Source organism: Nicotiana sylvestris, chromosome 9 (assembly GCF_000393655.2).
Source record: "Nicotiana sylvestris chromosome 9, ASM39365v2, whole genome shotgun sequence".
NCBI lineage: Eukaryota > Viridiplantae > Streptophyta > Magnoliopsida > Solanales > Solanaceae > Nicotiana > Nicotiana sylvestris.
The window spans coordinates 114,403,865-114,420,445 of record NC_091065.1 but is presented as its reverse complement, the minus strand read 5'-3'; the positions used below and the strand labels follow the sequence as shown (position 1 = coordinate 114,420,445).

Sequence of the window (16,581 nt, the reverse complement as noted above, 5' to 3'; positions counted from 1 at the left end):
TAGTATATTATGCAGGAAGTCCAGTATATCATATTGGAACTTCAATATATTATGCTGAAATATTTTTCGGATTTTGAACAGTGTTTTCGTTCAGATTTATGTTTACATAAAAAGTAGCTAAATTTTGGATTACTTTTGAAACTGTGACTATTTTTCAATTACCACTTATGAATATGACTATTTTTTAATTTCTCCCAACAATATAGCCCAATCACATAATTGGCACAATTTGTATTGTAGCCTACGTAGTCCGTTACCAAAATATGCGATATTCACTGGGCCAAGAGCACCCCTTGAGTAAAAGCTTTCACGGCCGGTGGACCAAAATGAGGATCCCAAATTGCCTTTCATGTTGTAAGTGAAGGATTCAGATCTCATCAGTAGCATATCTTCTTTCCTTTTAAAAGTTTAACAATTAGCGAAGGGGTTGGGAGCTAGTTTAATACATTGTTGCCCTCATTATAGATGAGGGTTCAAATCGTATGTGCGACTTATTCCCGAGCTTCTCCCTCAGTTCCCTACTCGCTCGAAAAAATAAAAATAAAAGCTTCAGAAATAGAAAAGTGCTTATGATTACCATAAATTTATTACCATCAGTATTACCCCTCTACACTATTTTATCCATTTCGCTGATTACGGAATTTAAAATATTTATTTGACTTATACTATATGAAAAAGAATTATATACCTCCATGAGATTTCATCTTGTCATACATACTTCCCCTATGATGTCCAACGTTATATCAACTTTTCTTGTTTCTTGTTTTTTCCAACAAAAGTATTTGTAACATAGAAATGGACAAGTTCGCCATTTATAGCTAGTTTTATTTTTAATCTATTTTCTGTGACAAACTAACCTGGTCTTTTGTTGATAATGACAAACTAACCTGGCCTTTTGTTGATAATTATATTAAGAACACTGTAGCTATTACACGACTCAACTGTCGAGGGAGGAGCCGCACCTAAGAGGTGTGATATAAACAAGTACAACCTACCCTAATGCAAACATTAGTGATTACTTTTACGACTCGAACCCGTAACTTATAGAGACAACTTTACCATTGCTCTAAGGCTCCCCTTCTATACATTTCATAGACAAATACAAAATAAGACCGAATTCACCTCAGATCTTCAAAAATGTCATTAATTGGTATTTTAATCAAGTGGTCTTCCCAAAGGTCTTTTTTATGTCATCCCCATAGTAGCGCCAAAAACCTTTACAACCATGCATATTCAAAGAAAGGGGAAAATTAGAATAAACTAAACAGCCTATCAAAAAGAGGAAGAAGAATAATTTCTTTAGAAAAAAAGGAATGATTAAAGTATGCAATATGTCCGTTTAATAAGCTAAAAGCTGAGAAGCTGTTGATGAATGTGCTGTTATATATTTGCAATTTGCAGTAATTTATACTAACAAAACCCGTCTTGGCCAATGGCTCAAACCTCAAAGGTATTCTTCTCTTTTGACAGGATTTTATATTGAAAAAGACTACTGCACCATGTGCTCAAATTATATTACTATCTACTTAAAATAATGGCCATTGGTTTGTTTGAGCCTCTTACTATTAAAAGGAGGCTCATCTGTAATTGGAAGACACAAATTACAAAGATAACAATGGAAATGAATAGCTTCCGACCTCTTCTCTTCTTATCTTGGTTTCTTATTGCCCATTTCTTCTGTTTAGTAGCCATAGCAGAGAGAACAACATACGTTGTCCACTTGGAGAAGTCTTTAATGCCTAAGGTGTTTTCTAGTCACCATCACTGGCATTCTTCCACCATTGACTCCATCAAGATTGTAACTCCTGCTTCACTTAATAGCCGCCATCCTGTTCCAAAGCTTCTCTATTCTTATGACAATGTCTTCCATGGCTTCAGTGCTGTTTTGTCTAAAGATGAGCTAGAAGCTCTTAAGAAGTCCAAAGGTGTCATTTCAGCTTATAAAGATAGGTCTCTTGAAGCTCACACGACACGTACCTCTGAGTTTCTTAAGCTCAACCCCTCCTCTGGGCTATGGCCAGCTTCTGGTTTTGGCCAAGATGTGATCAATGGTGTTCTTGATTCTGGTGTCTGGCCGGAGTCTGCTAGTTTCAGAGATGATGGGATGCCTGAAATCCCTAAAAAATGGAAAGGAATTTGTAGGCCGGGCACGGAGTTTAATACTTCATTGTGCAACAGGAAACTCATCGGGGCCATTACTTTAATAAGGGACTACTGGCTAGTAATCCTGATGCGAACATTTCCATGAATTCTGCAAGGGACACCGGTGGTCATGGCACCCATGTTGGTTCTATTGCTGCAGGTAATTTTGTCAAAGGAGCTTCAAATTTCGGATATGCTCCTGGAATAGCAAAAGGGGTTGCGCCACGAGCTAGACTTGCTGTGTATAAGTTTAGCTTTGATGAAGGGGAATTCGCTTCAGATTTGATTGCGGCTATGGACCAAGCTGTTGCAGATGGTGTTGACATGATATGCATTTCTTATGGCTGGCGCTCTATTCCTTTGTATGAAGATACTATTGCAATAGCTGCTTTCGGTGCCATGGTCAAGGGTGTGTTGGTTTCTGCTTCTGCAGGAAATCGTGGTCCTGGTATGGGAAGTTTAAATAATGGAGTACCATGGATATTCACCGTGGCATCAGGCCATACTGACCGTTGGTTTTCAGGGACGCTGACCCTGGGAAATGGTTTAAAGATTAGGGGATGGAGCTTGTTTCCAGCAAGAGCTATTATTAAGGATTTGCCTGTAATTTACAACAAGACACTGTCTGCTTGTGATTCAGCTGAATTATTAGCCGAAGTACCTGATAAATGTAGCATCATCATCTGCCGGAGGAGTGTGGATGCAGAGGAAGTCTCTAGCCAAATGACCTCAGTTGCAGAGGCCAGAATTGGAGCAGCCATCTTTATTACTGACGATCCAGCAATATTAAGGTCCACTGAATTTCCAAATCCTGGAGTTGTTATAACCCCCAAGGAAGCGAAAAAGGTTATGAGTTATGTCACAAAGACTCCTGAACCCAAGGCCAGCATTAGTTTCCTGGAGACGCATTTGGACTCAAAGCCTGCTCCAGTTGTTTCTGCATCCTCAGCTAGAGGTCCCTCTCGAAGCTACCTGAGAGTGGCAAAGCCAGACATATTAGCACCAGGAGTGTTAATTCTAGCCGCCTACCCATCTAATATTGCAGCAGCAAAAATTGGTAGCAATATAGAATTAGCAACTGATTACTTTCTAGAATCAGGCGATGCAGAACAAGAAGTCCAATCTGGTTCAATCACCTGGGTGGAAGAGAATGGAAATCATACAGTAAGAAGTCCTATTGTAATATCTCCAGAGATAGAGGTCTGGTAATGAAGCTCTGCAACTAGCACAAGCTTGAATTTTCTAAGTTTGTAACTGTGAAGAGGATTCTGACTGAAATAGCCGGATACACAGCAAAGCATGTGCACTTTGAAGTTGTTGAAAAATAAATTTTTTGCTAAAAGTTAAGAGCATGACTTGTGCCTATAACAAATTGTGCGCTAGAAAGTACTCAATATTAGTTGTTTGTTCTTAAGCCAATAAAAAGTGTCACCACCAAAGAGGTCTTTTCAGCGCATGGCTTCTTGAAGACCTATAAATGGAGCAGCATAAAATTTCTTCAGCTAATAATTAAATTCTTTCAAAAATACGGACGGGCATTCCTTTATAAACTGATTTGCTGGAATTCAATACTTGACTGCTGATGAATGTAAGACAAATTCTTTTTTCTGACAATCAAGCCTCTTAATAGGCGTGAAATGTAGTGCAAGAGCTGAGGTAAAATTCGAATTGCTAGATGCACAAATGCAATATTGTGCATCATGTTTCCATATCGAAATGAAGTCTGGACTAGACTGGAAAATGTCCACACTAATGTGTCCTTGCATACCTCTATGAAGTATGTTATGTAGATATCACCAAAAAGACTAGTACATCCAGTAGGTGACATCTCCAAGAAAATTGATGAATGTATCAAAAAGTTCGTAGGTAGTGCAGCTGAGACTTCTAAATTGACAACGTGCAAATAAGCTCTAGACAGTAGCTATGGAAGAACGGATTACCTTGAGCCCGTACCGAGGTATCAAGTGTTGGTTCTCAGATCTCCCTAAAAAATAGGATATATTGAGCCTCGATAAGTCTTTCACCAGGAATTTGGTTCTGATACTGTGGACGTCTTTTCCTTCTTTCTTTTCTATGATGATGGTGATGTCCTTCCACCGGGTACCTACCTTCCACAAGCATTGCATCGGGTAATTCCCTTATCAAAAAAAAAAAATTGTTACCTGGTAATTCTACCCAACAAGGCTTAGCGACAGAGGCGGAGCTAGCCTTATAGGTGCGGGTTCGGCCGAACCCAATCACTTTTGCTTAAATATTGTATTTATATTAAGAAATTCATTAAATATATACAAATATTAATTGCGAACCCAGTAACTAAGACGATCTATGGGTTCCGCGACAAATTCAGAACCGATATACTGGCTCCGCTTCTGTTTGCATGCATCTTGCTGGTCCAGAGATGTTGAAAGTGAAAGATCTCTACATTTCCAGCTCCTAATTAACCCTACCTTAAAAGAGTGATAAATATTGATAAAGATGTAATTTTAAAGTGCTAAAAACTAGGTTTTAAAGTTTAAACAAAAGCTACTGGATTGACCAGGGGCGGAGCTAGCGCACGAGCTACGGATTCGGCCGAACCCAGTAGCTTTTGTTCAAATCTTATATTTGTTTTAAGAGATCTATTGAATATGTATAAATTTCTAATTTAGAACCCACTAACTTAAGCAATTTAGAATCCTGAACCAACAAATTTCAAATCCTGACTCCGCCTATGCAGTTAGCGAGATGGGACTATCTAATGTAGACGTTAGCACTGAGGTAAAAACTTAGCAACATCCTGTATTTACACCAAATGACTGAATGCGAGATATGTTTCTTTCATCCACACATTTATCACTTAACCTAAGTTGCTTGGTTTAGTGAAACACTATGCGGATATCTACCTAGCACATAATGATCATACCTGGACCTTTTGCCTCGGCCTATGTAACAGCCCAACCCGCTAGTTATATTGTCCGCTCTGGGCCTAGGCCTAGGCCTTCACCGGTTTAAAACGCGTCACTAGGGTTTAAAACTTGTTAACTTATATACCCAACATCCCTCTCGTGTTTTGCCGATGTGAGACTTTGTCTAAAGTCTGGTGTGTTACATACACCCCCTCTTATGGACTCAGCGTCCTCGCTGAGGTTTGCCCCACCGCATGGGATTCGCCTAAACTCAGCACTGAGGTTTGCCCCGCCTAACCGGGATTTGCCTAAACTCAGTAGAACTCCGCCTAACTGGGATTTGCCTAAACTCACTTGAACTATGCAAATATCTACCTAGCACATAATGATCATACCCGGACCTTTTGCCTCGGCCTATGTAACAGCCCAACCCGCTAGTGATATTGTCCGCTCTGGGCCTAGGCCTAGGCCTTCACCGGTTTAAAACGCGTCACTAGGGTTTAACACTTGTTAACTTATATACCCAACATCCCTCTCGTGTTTTGTCGCTGAGGTTTACCCCACCGCATGGGATTCGCCTAAACTCAGCACTGAGGTTTGCCCCGCCTAACCGGGATTTGCCTAAACTCGGTAGAACTCCGCCTAACTGGGATTTGCCTAAACTCAGTTGAACTCTGACCCACCATCGGCAAGGCTGACACAAGAGTGACTCTGATACCATCTGTAACAGCCCAGCCCGCAAGTGATATTGTCCGTTTTGGGCCTAGGCCTTCACGGGTTTAAAACGCGTCACTAAGGTTTAAGGCTTGTTAACTTATATACCCAGCATCCCTCTTGTGTTTTGCCGATGTGGGACTCTGTTTAAAGTCTGGGGTGTTACAGCCTATATACTATGTGCAAAGAAATTTTTATGTAAGAGTAAATTTGAAACTTACCTGAGATCAATTAGCTTTTGGAAATAGCTACCCCTTCAGCAGGCATAACCATATATCAAATATTCTACAGAAGAAAAGGAAAGAGCAATTCAGATAAATGGAATAAATTTTAGCTTTTGTGATCAATAATCTGCGTAGTCGAAAAAGATTAGATGATTAATTTTCCCTATCAACAATAGGTAAGCATAAATAACATAAAATATCTTGGAACTTCGCTCTTTCGAACAAGAAAACATAACAGCAGCAGTTAAATGCATGTGACTACTTAAAAATTCCTTTATGCGTAAAATATTTGCTGGTCACCATCGTTGGTATTCCTCCACCATTTATCCCATCAAGATTGCAGCCCCACTTCACTTAACAGGAACGTCCCGCTTCAAAGCTTCTCTATTCTTGTGAAAATGTCTTTCATGGGATTAGTGCTGCTTTAAGATTAGCTCAAGATCTCAATACATCCCAGGTTTCATGTAAGCTTATACAACAATAACTGAATAATATGCCTTAAATATCTATAGGGGAAACATCGGAATTTCGAATAACCAAAAATCATCAAAGGTTGCTGACCATTTGACTCCAAACAACATTAAATTCACTTATGACATTCTGAAATTACATTATTGTTTCTACAATGGTAATATAATTCCAGAATTCTTTCTAGTTGGCAGAGAAGGAAGAGATTTTTACAAATTAGACTGCTTGCTAATGATAATGCGAATCTATTTGCTCATGTATTTACTTCCTATAAAAGATAGCCACCAACCACACTCCCTAACAATGTGGAATGCACTTGAGGAGATAATGGATTAAAAATGAGAAAACCCAAGATGCACCGAATTACTGTTAAGAAGAATTTCCTAGGACACCACAATCTTAGTCATTCATATGGACGATGAAGTTGATCTCCACAAGTCAACATAAATATCCATGGCAACAAGCCCTATCTTAATTCAGAGGAGGATTTTAGGCAGAAATGTAAGACAACATGCTAACGCATGATATGTGAAGAAAATCTTATTATAGAGTGAAGAGAACTACCTGATGACCATAGGACTTTAAAATATAACCTAGACCTTCGTCCTTCAGCACACATCCATTGACAGAGAGCAATAAGCTCGCCAAACATCAGTCTACATCAAGAGATTCTTACGAAAAGGGGAGTGGATAGAAGATTAACACAAACTTTATCAATGCAAGTCTTCAGCGCAAATCCTGTTGTGGCTCCTATCAGATATATGTGAACATAGAGCACAAGCTATCAACAAGAACAAATTTTGCACAACCAAGAGATGTTGGAACCTTACTTCTTTTGAATTGAACAAAATAAAGTAGCAGTAAAGAGTGGGACAAAAAATTTCACCACTGTTATAAATTGAAGTTCAATTAAAACACTTAGACCGACAGTACTACAAGACAGAAATAAGGCGATTATTACCTAATATAATAATGTGAATTCTCATAATAATACCTCACAAAAAACACAAAACTAAAATAAAAACGTGTACAAATGATCCTTGGTTGACCACAAAACTGGGAACCATTATCTAAGTTTCTTTTTGTTCTCGTGACCTTTGGATTCCAATCCAACGTGCAAAATCCACCCACCTGGTAAGAGAGCAGAAAAGATTTAGAGAGCTCGAAGATAAAAAAAAAAAGAAGTTCCCAAGGAAGACCTTAAAGAGGAAAGACCATGTACATTAATGATCCCAAAAAGGTATTGCCAGTTCGGAAAACGAAGCATAGTGCACCAAGTATGATCTTGTGCTTGTGTAGCAATGGCTCCAATATTCGTTGTTCAATAACTCCAGCAAGGATTTGGTACCTGGTAAAGGAGAAAAATCACTTAGATCACTCACAATCCGTCCTCCATAATAAAAAGGAGACAAGATTCGAGCCTTCAATGTTATGACATGTTAAGATGACAAAACTTCATAATTGTAAATTATAAGAACACTTTGTATATGCTTAGCCCTTTTACTACTAGCTATTTTTTAAGGTCGTTGTAAACAGATCCAACTTCTTCACTAGAATGTGTAAACTAGGGTTATCCACATTAACTTTACAGGGAAGACACACCAAGCTTGTGCACTTTATATAGTGTACTGTGAATCAAGGAGCTATGTCCAAAAAAGGGCCATGTGTAAAATGATTGAACAAGGATATCTTAAAAGAAGATAATGAGACAGAAGAATGCATGTTGAAAGGAAGATGATGAAGTTGCTCAATTAGAAAAAGTAGTTTTATGGCAAGAACTGGCAGCCACAGAAGAAACTCTTGTTTCATATGGTAAATAGGTAGTCTTGAACACAGTAACAGGGTAAAGCATGTGAAATTTCCTCCCAAGTACCTCTCCTAGCAAAGAGATGGAAGAAGCTGATCACTAGCTTGGACGACACGTGTGCTCGAAAATGTAAACGTACCTAAGGTTGCTTGAGACTGCCATGTAAACACCATATGCAGCACTGGTCGGCAGAACGGGTAAATCCTCAGCTTCACCAGCAAAGGTTTTATCAATAGCCTTTCGTGCGTTGATTAAAGCGTTTGTTACACCTGTACCAATCTGGAAAAAGGGAAAAATGTATTTACCAATTACATGGAAGGGACAACATCTTGTGATTCCCACAATATTTTCTTGTCCACCAAGAAGAAAAGCTCTTCACAGACTTACCAGAGATGCGCCTGAACCAACTGCAAATAGTTTGGCCCCATTTCTCTGCAGGACAAGTTAGACTCTTCTAAGCTTCATAAATGCATACAATTTGCAATTAAATAAGATAATCTTATTGTAAATTTATCAAATGCTTTACCACTATAGCGCCTATTCTCTGTAGAAATGTATAGGAAGTACCAGCTAACACAACCTGAGAACAGGAGAAAACGGAAATTTAAATCAGTTACTTGTATCGGGTGACCCGAGCACGTCCCCTTATACCACAAAAGGGAGAACAAAATTTATGAGAAAATTATGTTTTAGTTTCATATAATACTATTTACTTCATCAAAATTATGTTTTAGTTTCATAAATCATAAACCTGAAATGCGTTGTCGGGGCAGTTGTAGAAAATTCTACTTAGAGGCCCAGCACCAATTGCAAGAGAAGGACGGAGAATAACAGTCGGAGCTGGGAGCCAGACCAGCATGAAATCAGCAACAATGGCCATTACCTGAGTAACAGTACACGTCACTCCGAAGTCAAGTATAGAAATTTCAAGAAAATATTTACTTCTCCAGTACCCAAAAAGTAGTGTCAGCTAGAGAGTTATGGCTTTCAATGATAGGCAAGCAAAATGAGGACTAAAACATATATCAGAATGTTCAGCTTCAGTTAGAACCTCAAGCACAATCGAATAGATGTTCAATATTACCTCATAATTTGCGTTCATTGCAATAGAACAATAATTGCTTCCTAACTATGAGACAACTTATTTTGCAGCTTTAACTGGATTGAAATGCTTCACCTTCTTTACCCAATATTGTTTTATTGTGTGGATTAGGGTTCTAACTGGTGCAACTTCAATACTGTATTAAATGTGCTTCAGTCCAAGTTATGGGAGAAATTGTACCACATCAGCACAGACAAAGTCCAGCTCGTTTTTGAAATTCTCCCTCCGCTTTTCCAGCTCTGCAGCAGTCTGAAACATAAACGACGTAATTCAGCTATCCGCATGACTATTAAACTCTGGATAACAGGTCAATGACAAACACAAAGGACTGTTAACGAGAGTCAGACACAAGATTCATTCAGATATGACTAAATGTACCAAAGGTCAGTTTGGTATAAATGTTAAATGTCCCAACCTGACTAATGGGAAGGAGGGAGGATAGAAGGGCCTGACCTTAACACCGTTACATGTCAATAGTAGCATTCATGAAAAACAAAGATATATGTACAGAAAAGAAAAATAAACAACTGCCAAACTGAAATAAAAATGCAGAACTCAGACTGCACGAATATATTGTTACCATTTTACTATATCTTTTACGTCTTTCTGTGTCAACTGTTTCCTCATTTTTTTTTTTGGGGGTTTTGGGGGGTGGGGGGTGTAGGGGAGGGGGCTTAATCCACCACTAGTCATCTCTTTATGGCAGCGGGCAAGATACACTAATCAGGACTTCATCATTTCCAGTAACTCCAAGTCAAAAAGGCCAGTTAATTAGTGGAGACTAGAGATTTTACAGTTATAATATTTGAAACATAACTATCCTGTTCATTTCAAGGCTGAGAAGTACACTTCGAGTGTCAGGATCAACTCTTAAGGATTGTCAAAGACAATGTGCAACACATAGAGCAAACAGATTGTCCACTAACCATTTACAAAAGTAGTATCATTAGATGATTTTATTCTAAATACTAGATATCATAAGCTTAATGTGCATCAATATTCTTCTACCAACAAATAAATTCACCAATATAAACATGGAAAAAAGGGGGAGGGAGAGGAGACTTATGTTGCTCGGAGCCTTCAAAATGGTCGGTTTCTCCAAAACTGCACCATATTTTGAGAATCCCACATGGGGGTGGTTTTGGCAGATCCGAGTAACTTAGGGAGAGAAAGGAGCAGCATTAGCAAGAGGATTTAACTTATAATCTTGACTGTGTAATAAAATTTACTTTGTTATTACGTTTTTAACATGTTGTAACAGTTGTTTCTAAAGTGGATTTAACTTAAATACACTAACATTATAAAGAGTTTTTTCCCTAGCAGGTAATCACAATAATGTGTAAATATCTTTTAGCTTACCTGATAGGGGACACTATCTACTCTTTTCAAGTTACTAATCTTACTTTTTATGGAAAGTTACTAGTAGTTATCTTTTCAAGTGAATTCTTTACGGTCTCGATGGATAGAAGTTAAACTCTAACAAGAAGGAAGACAAAGGAATTAACCTTAGTAAAGATGCCAATGCCACACTCAATAGCAACTTTAGTCAAGAAGAGATCATCAGCCAGCAGCCGTTCTTTAAACCCGCCAAAGCCAAGCAGCCACCGGAGAAAAGGTGATTTTTCGAGCTCCAAGTACCGGCTAACGACGGCCGGAGGTATTTTCCCGGCCTCAATTGCAGCAGCCAAGTCCTTAGGCAAGCTGTCCAGTGATCTTTCAGCTTCAGCCAAAGCCATTATTGCTTCGTTCTTGTTCCTCTCCCCTGCATCTTCATCATCCTTCCCTCCTCCACCTCCACCACCTCCTTCTCCGCCGCCGAAATTACTGTTACCGCCGTGATTACTGAAGATGGGGAAAGAAGTACGAGGAGGGTGAGAATGGAATTTAAGAGAAAAAGTAGGAAAGTTGGTTTGGTAAGTAAGGGATGAGAAGCGAAAAGTTGAAGATTGAGAGTGGCTGAAAGAGCAGGTATTGAGGTAGGAGGTGGCCGTGGCGGTGGCGATGGCCGCCATTGGGGGTGGTGGAAGTTGTGGACTGTAATGACAGTTGACAGTTAGCTTCTTGACTTAATTTGCAGTTTCTCAATTCTGACGAAAAATATAGGAATTATTAGCAAGTAGAGAATTTTCTGACACAAATTAATCACGTTATAAAGTTATGTAACTATTGTATAATTCTTCTCTTATGCTAAATCTTTCTTGAAATAGGAATGGTTCAAAAAGTATATGTAAACTAAGGCTAAATGGGGAACTGCCACTGTAATGACCCAAAATTTGATTGATAAGTTGATAAAGCGTCCAGCTTTTGATATGGTTGTTAAATCTTTTGGTTACTAATATTTTTTTAGGAAATGTATGTTTTTTATATCTTAAATTTCGGTAAATTTTATCGATAATTTTTTTGAAATCTGGTAAGTGGTAAAGCATATTTAACATCCTTTTACTTGTGAATTTTTGCCAATAGTTAACCGTCAAATCATTTAATTATTCACATATTATGTAAAATTTATAGTGTTACCTTGTATTTGAGCGTAACATAGTTCTTAAAATAATTTAAATATAACATTCCCCTGTAAAGGAACACCAAACATACATTTTAAATGATTTATAATTAATGAAATATCACAAGCACCAAAACTTTAATTTATCAGTAACGGAGGGATCAAAAGTTCAATTGACTACTTTTTTTCATAGGGAAAATGATATATATATATACAAAAAATATATAATTTTATACACTTTCATGTAAATAGTTTCGGTAGCTAAAAGTGATATTTGTCCCTTTTTTATGTACCTGCGTACAACATTTTAGTCAACACTAAATGATTGTAGTATTTTTCATTGTGGCTACTCGTGTCAAATAATACGTATTTTAGTGAAAGTTGGTTTTATCGAGCTTTTCTAAAGCTTTATGTAACCGATTCTATGTCGACAGTGTTTCAAATTTTTAAGATACTTTTATTGAATCCACATATAGTTTGCATCTTTTAAAGTATATGTAAAGTAGAAGCATATAAAGGAAGTATTGAAGATAAGGAGTATAAAATATGGCCATGAATCCATTCCCATATCCAAATATGTGAACCAAAAACAAATAATATAATTCTGTGATCCACTTCTTTTTATTTCATAAGATAGTGACAATACCTAATAGCAAAAGTTTCTGCTTTTCCTATTGGTTCCTCTACACCTATCATCTTCTTTCTTAAGCCCACCTCTCATCCTCCTCTATGATTGAAACTAGGGATTTTTATATTCCTATACGCTATTAAAATTTTTATTACCCTTCCAATTCAAGTTTTAATCTAATTACATAATATATATAAAATTATCAATTATGTACACTTTTAGGAATTTAATGATAATTAATTAATTCTTAAAATTACTCTAACGTACATATCCCACTCCCCCTATGTTTCTCTCTCCATATCCCACTCCCCCCACGTTTCTTTCTCCATACCTCCAATGTATCTTCAGTATCTCCCCCCAGTAACGCCTATTTTTACTTTTCTTCAAAAATCCCTTTACATTTTTTCACTCTTCTTAAAAAATCCTTCTCTATTTTTATAGATTCCAGCTCTAAATACTCTACCAAACTTGTAGTTGCTTAAATTTTTGCTTAATTTTCAATGAAGAAGAAAATACTCTCGAAGATTAGCCCTAAAAAAACTAAAGTAGGTGATATTCCTACTTTTGATTCGGGTGTTTTCTCACAGGATTCACCCAAAAAAGCTTCAAAATCGGCACATGCAAAAGCAAAGACCAAGCCCAGGCTTTCCCCTCGTGAAGCTACGACAGAAACTCCAATAAAATATAAGCACAATAGGGATGCTGGTGAAGCCTCGATGTCTGTTAAATCTGTAAAACGAAAGGGCAAAGAAATTGCTTCCGATGATGATTTCGTCAAAGAAGAAGTTATCACGAAAGTTGCAAAAAAAAAAAAACCCAGAGTTTCTCCTAATGTTAAACCTTCAAAAAAGAAGAAGGTTCAAAAATCAGCTAAAACTATACCCCAACAGTCATTGGAGAAGGTATAATTTTAGTAGTTTTAATTTATTTTTTTTGTAAAGCTAAAAAACTTGTTCTTATTCTCATGAACATACATAATTTTTTTTTTTTTTTGTATTTGTAGATATTTTGTCTACATTGTGTAGATTTGTTGTAGGTTAACAAATATTTTACATTTTCCTGTAAATTGTAGATTTTTTATATATTATTCGAAATCATTTAGTTAGGAAATGTAGATATTTTGTCTACATTATGTAGATTTGTTGTAGTTAATTTATAGTATAAATGTGTTTATTTTATTTTCTGGTTTTGAAACAAGTTTATTAGCTTACTGTTTCTTTTGTTGCAGAATCGAATTGTTTTTGCACCACATGATTTTGATTATGGCATCACCAGGTTCCAGATATTATGCAACCCTACTATCCCTGGCCAAATCAAGGATGTACTGTCTGAAAAATGGGTTAAAGCTGTTTAAGAAGACATGTTTTAGTTATTTTCTTTCCTTGCCCAAAATATGTGTCCAAAGTCAAGCAATTCACCTTATCATGAAGTATGAATTGAACGCATCTGGTTTCAACTTTTTTACAGCAGAGATAAAGGATGATAAACTGAATTTTTGGTTGAGAGAGTTTGCCCTGATTAGTGGCCTTAGATGTTTTACAGAAGTGACGGACTTTGATTACACAACTAAGTATGACAGTAAACTAATGAGGAGCTATTTTCCGAACAAGAAAAAAGTTGAGAGGTCATACTTGAAACAAATTGTAACCAGCCGTAGTTGGGTGAACAATGAGGATGTAGTCAAGCTGTGTATTCTCTATCTCATAGAATTCCTCCTCTGTTCTTCAGACAAAGATAATTTAGGTTTGATAGACCATTTTAGGTTCTACTTGGTGGACGTGGGGCAGTATGTGAACTACGCATGGAGTATCCAATCTTATACACATTTTTTTGAGTCCGTTAGGCACAAGCTCAACCCTTCTGTGCATTTTATCTCATTTGAGGTTTTACACTAGCTATGCAAATATGGTTGTATGGGTGTTGCTCTACAGTCAACACGGATATAGCTACAAGATTTGCTAATTCGATCCCCCGCATACTTAACTAGACAGCTAGTAAGGACAAAATATGATTATCTGCATCGGAAGCTAGAATGATCAAATAATCATGGACAAGGTAAATGGTTTTCACTTCTGCGCACATAATTTAATACAAATTATCTACAGAATTAATACATATTTTGACTAGTTCTCTCACATTTTTTTCCACTCAGTTCACCAACATAATTGAAGCACCAGAATAGCTTTCAAGAATGAATTTGCCAGATAAAGTTGAATACATCCTTGAAGAAGATGAAACAAAGTCCGAGCATCCGACAGATGCTCCATCTCCATCCGGACATAAGCAGACAATTGGAAAAGATGACAAGAAAGATATTGTGAAATAAATAAAAAAAATTAAGAAAAGATGTTGATAAGGTAACATCTATACTGAATCCTAGATGGTTTCTATAATATATGTTATGGAAATTATTTTGTTAACTCTTTCTATTTTAAAATGTAGGTGGGTTGAGACCTTAAAACTTTCAAGAAAGAGATTTTTAAAGAACTAGGTAGCATTCGACTGCTACTTAATGATTCAATCAAGGCTGTTTTACAAGTGATAAACAGTCAAAAGGATAACATTAATACTAAGGTTTCATTCGAAATATAGTCATTTTAGATAACAATTTTTACCATGTCTAAGTTTCTATTATCATTCCTAAAGTATCTATCCTAACAAATTATGCTTGCAGTTTACTGGCAGTTCTACGAAAAATGATGAGCATTACAAAGAAAAGAACAATCAACACATTCAAGGAAGTAGTGCTAAACCATTGTTGGCCAGTAGTAGTAAAATATGTATCTACATTATCTCTACATTATATCTATGTTATATCTACATATAGCCTAAATTACCAACAACTAATCTACATTATTTGTAACGACCCGACCGGTCATTTTGAGAATTAACGTCCCGATCCCCTATTAACTGCTTTCCCCGTATTTTTTTCTGCTATTGTGATTTGTCGGGAAGATTCGTTTTGAGTTTTGAAATGTTTTGTGACATTTAGTCCCTAAATAAGAGCTTAAGCTTTAGAATTTGGACCGTAGTCGGAACGGTATGAAGATAGCCTCGGAATGGAATTTCGTCGATTTTGTTAGCTCCGTTGGGTGATTTTGGGCTTAGGGGCATGTTCGGATTCTATTTTGGAGGTCCGTAGCTTATTTAGGCTTGAAATGTCGAAAGTTAATTTTTTGAAGTTTCCGGATCGATAGTGAGATTTTGATATCGGGGTCGGAATCTGATTTCGCAAGTTGGAATAGTTTTGTAGTGATGAATGTGACTTGCGTGCAAAATTTGAGGTCAATCGGACATGGTTTGGTTGGTTTCAGTGTCGGTTGTAGAATTCTTGAGATTTTAAGTTCATTAGGCTTGGATTGGAGAGTGATTCATAGTTTTAGCGTTGTTTGATGTGATTTGAGGGATTAATTGAGTCCGTATGATGTATTAGGATTGGTTGGTATGTCTGGTTGAGGTCCCGGGGGCCTCAGGTGAGTTTCAGATGCTTAACGGAATTGAATTTGGACTTAGGCAACTTCTGAATTTTTGCTGAACCTGTTGTTTTTGCACCTGCGGATATTGGACAACAAGTGCGGCGCCACAGAAGCAGTTTGGCAACCGGAGACGTGGTCTGAGGCTTGAAGGTTGTTGGTCGCAGATGCGGCTCAAGGATCGCAGAAGCGGGAGCGCATCTGCGAGGAATGGAGCGCAGATACAGCGCCTGGGGGTTTAATGAAATTTTGCATGTGCGGGTCCTTAGCCGCATAAGCGTCCCCTTGACCGCAGATGCAGTAATCATTGGGTAGAAATATGAAATTTCGAGGGGTTGAGCTCATAACTTCAAAAGTTGATTTTGAGCTCGGGAGAAGGCGATTTCTTGAGAGATCTTGAAGGAAAACTATTGGGTAATGAATTATATCTCTAATTTGGTTCTACTACATTATTCTATTGTTATTTTCCTCATTTAATCTAAAGAATTTTAGTGGGAGAATGGAGATTTGGGGGAAAAGTTTCCCAACCAAGTTTTTGGGTTTTAGTTGTCAGAATTGAGTGATTTTTGGACGAGTCATCTCGTGAGTGAATGTATGTTCTAAATTGGTAACTTTTACCCGATTCCGAGACGTGGGCC

The 16,581-nt window shown here is 37.4% G+C and overlaps 1 protein-coding gene and 1 pseudogene across 1 annotated transcript; one reads left to right on the top strand and one right to left on the bottom strand.

The window, feature by feature from the left end:
- The first annotated feature begins 1,340 nt into the window (after positions 1-1,340).
- On the top strand, positions 1,341-3,598 carry LOC104235852 (subtilisin-like protease SBT3; annotated as a pseudogene).
- Positions 3,599-7,304: 3,706 nt separating this feature from the next.
- LOC104235854 (protein RETICULATA-RELATED 4, chloroplastic-like) lies at positions 7,305-11,525 on the bottom strand. The gene is made up of 8 exons (XM_009789681.2): positions 10,848-11,525; positions 9,523-9,591; positions 8,992-9,123; positions 8,767-8,820; positions 8,628-8,672; positions 8,380-8,519; positions 7,656-7,781; positions 7,305-7,564 (listed from the first exon to the last, which is right to left on the bottom strand). Exons 1-8 carry the CDS (start codon positions 11,352-11,354, stop codon positions 7,504-7,506), a joined length of 1,134 nt encoding a protein of 377 aa, XP_009787983.1. The 5' UTR covers positions 11,355-11,525; the 3' UTR covers positions 7,305-7,503.
- Positions 11,526-16,581: the final 5,056 nt, after the last annotated feature.

Excerpts from the sequence above, each read along its gene's own strand:
- LOC104235854 (XM_009789681.2), bottom strand. The coding sequence starts at position 11,354 with ATGGCGGCCATCGCCACCGCCACGGCCACCTCCTACCTCAATACCTGC. Across the intron at positions 8,673-8,766 it reads AGAGAATAGGCGCTATAGTG|AGAAATGGGGCCAAACTATT; the intron begins GTAAAGCATTTG and ends CTTGTCCTGCAG. Across the intron at positions 8,520-8,627 it reads TTGGTTCAGGCGCATCTCTG|ATTGGTACAGGTGTAACAAA; the intron begins GTAAGTCTGTGA and ends CCCTTTTTCCAG.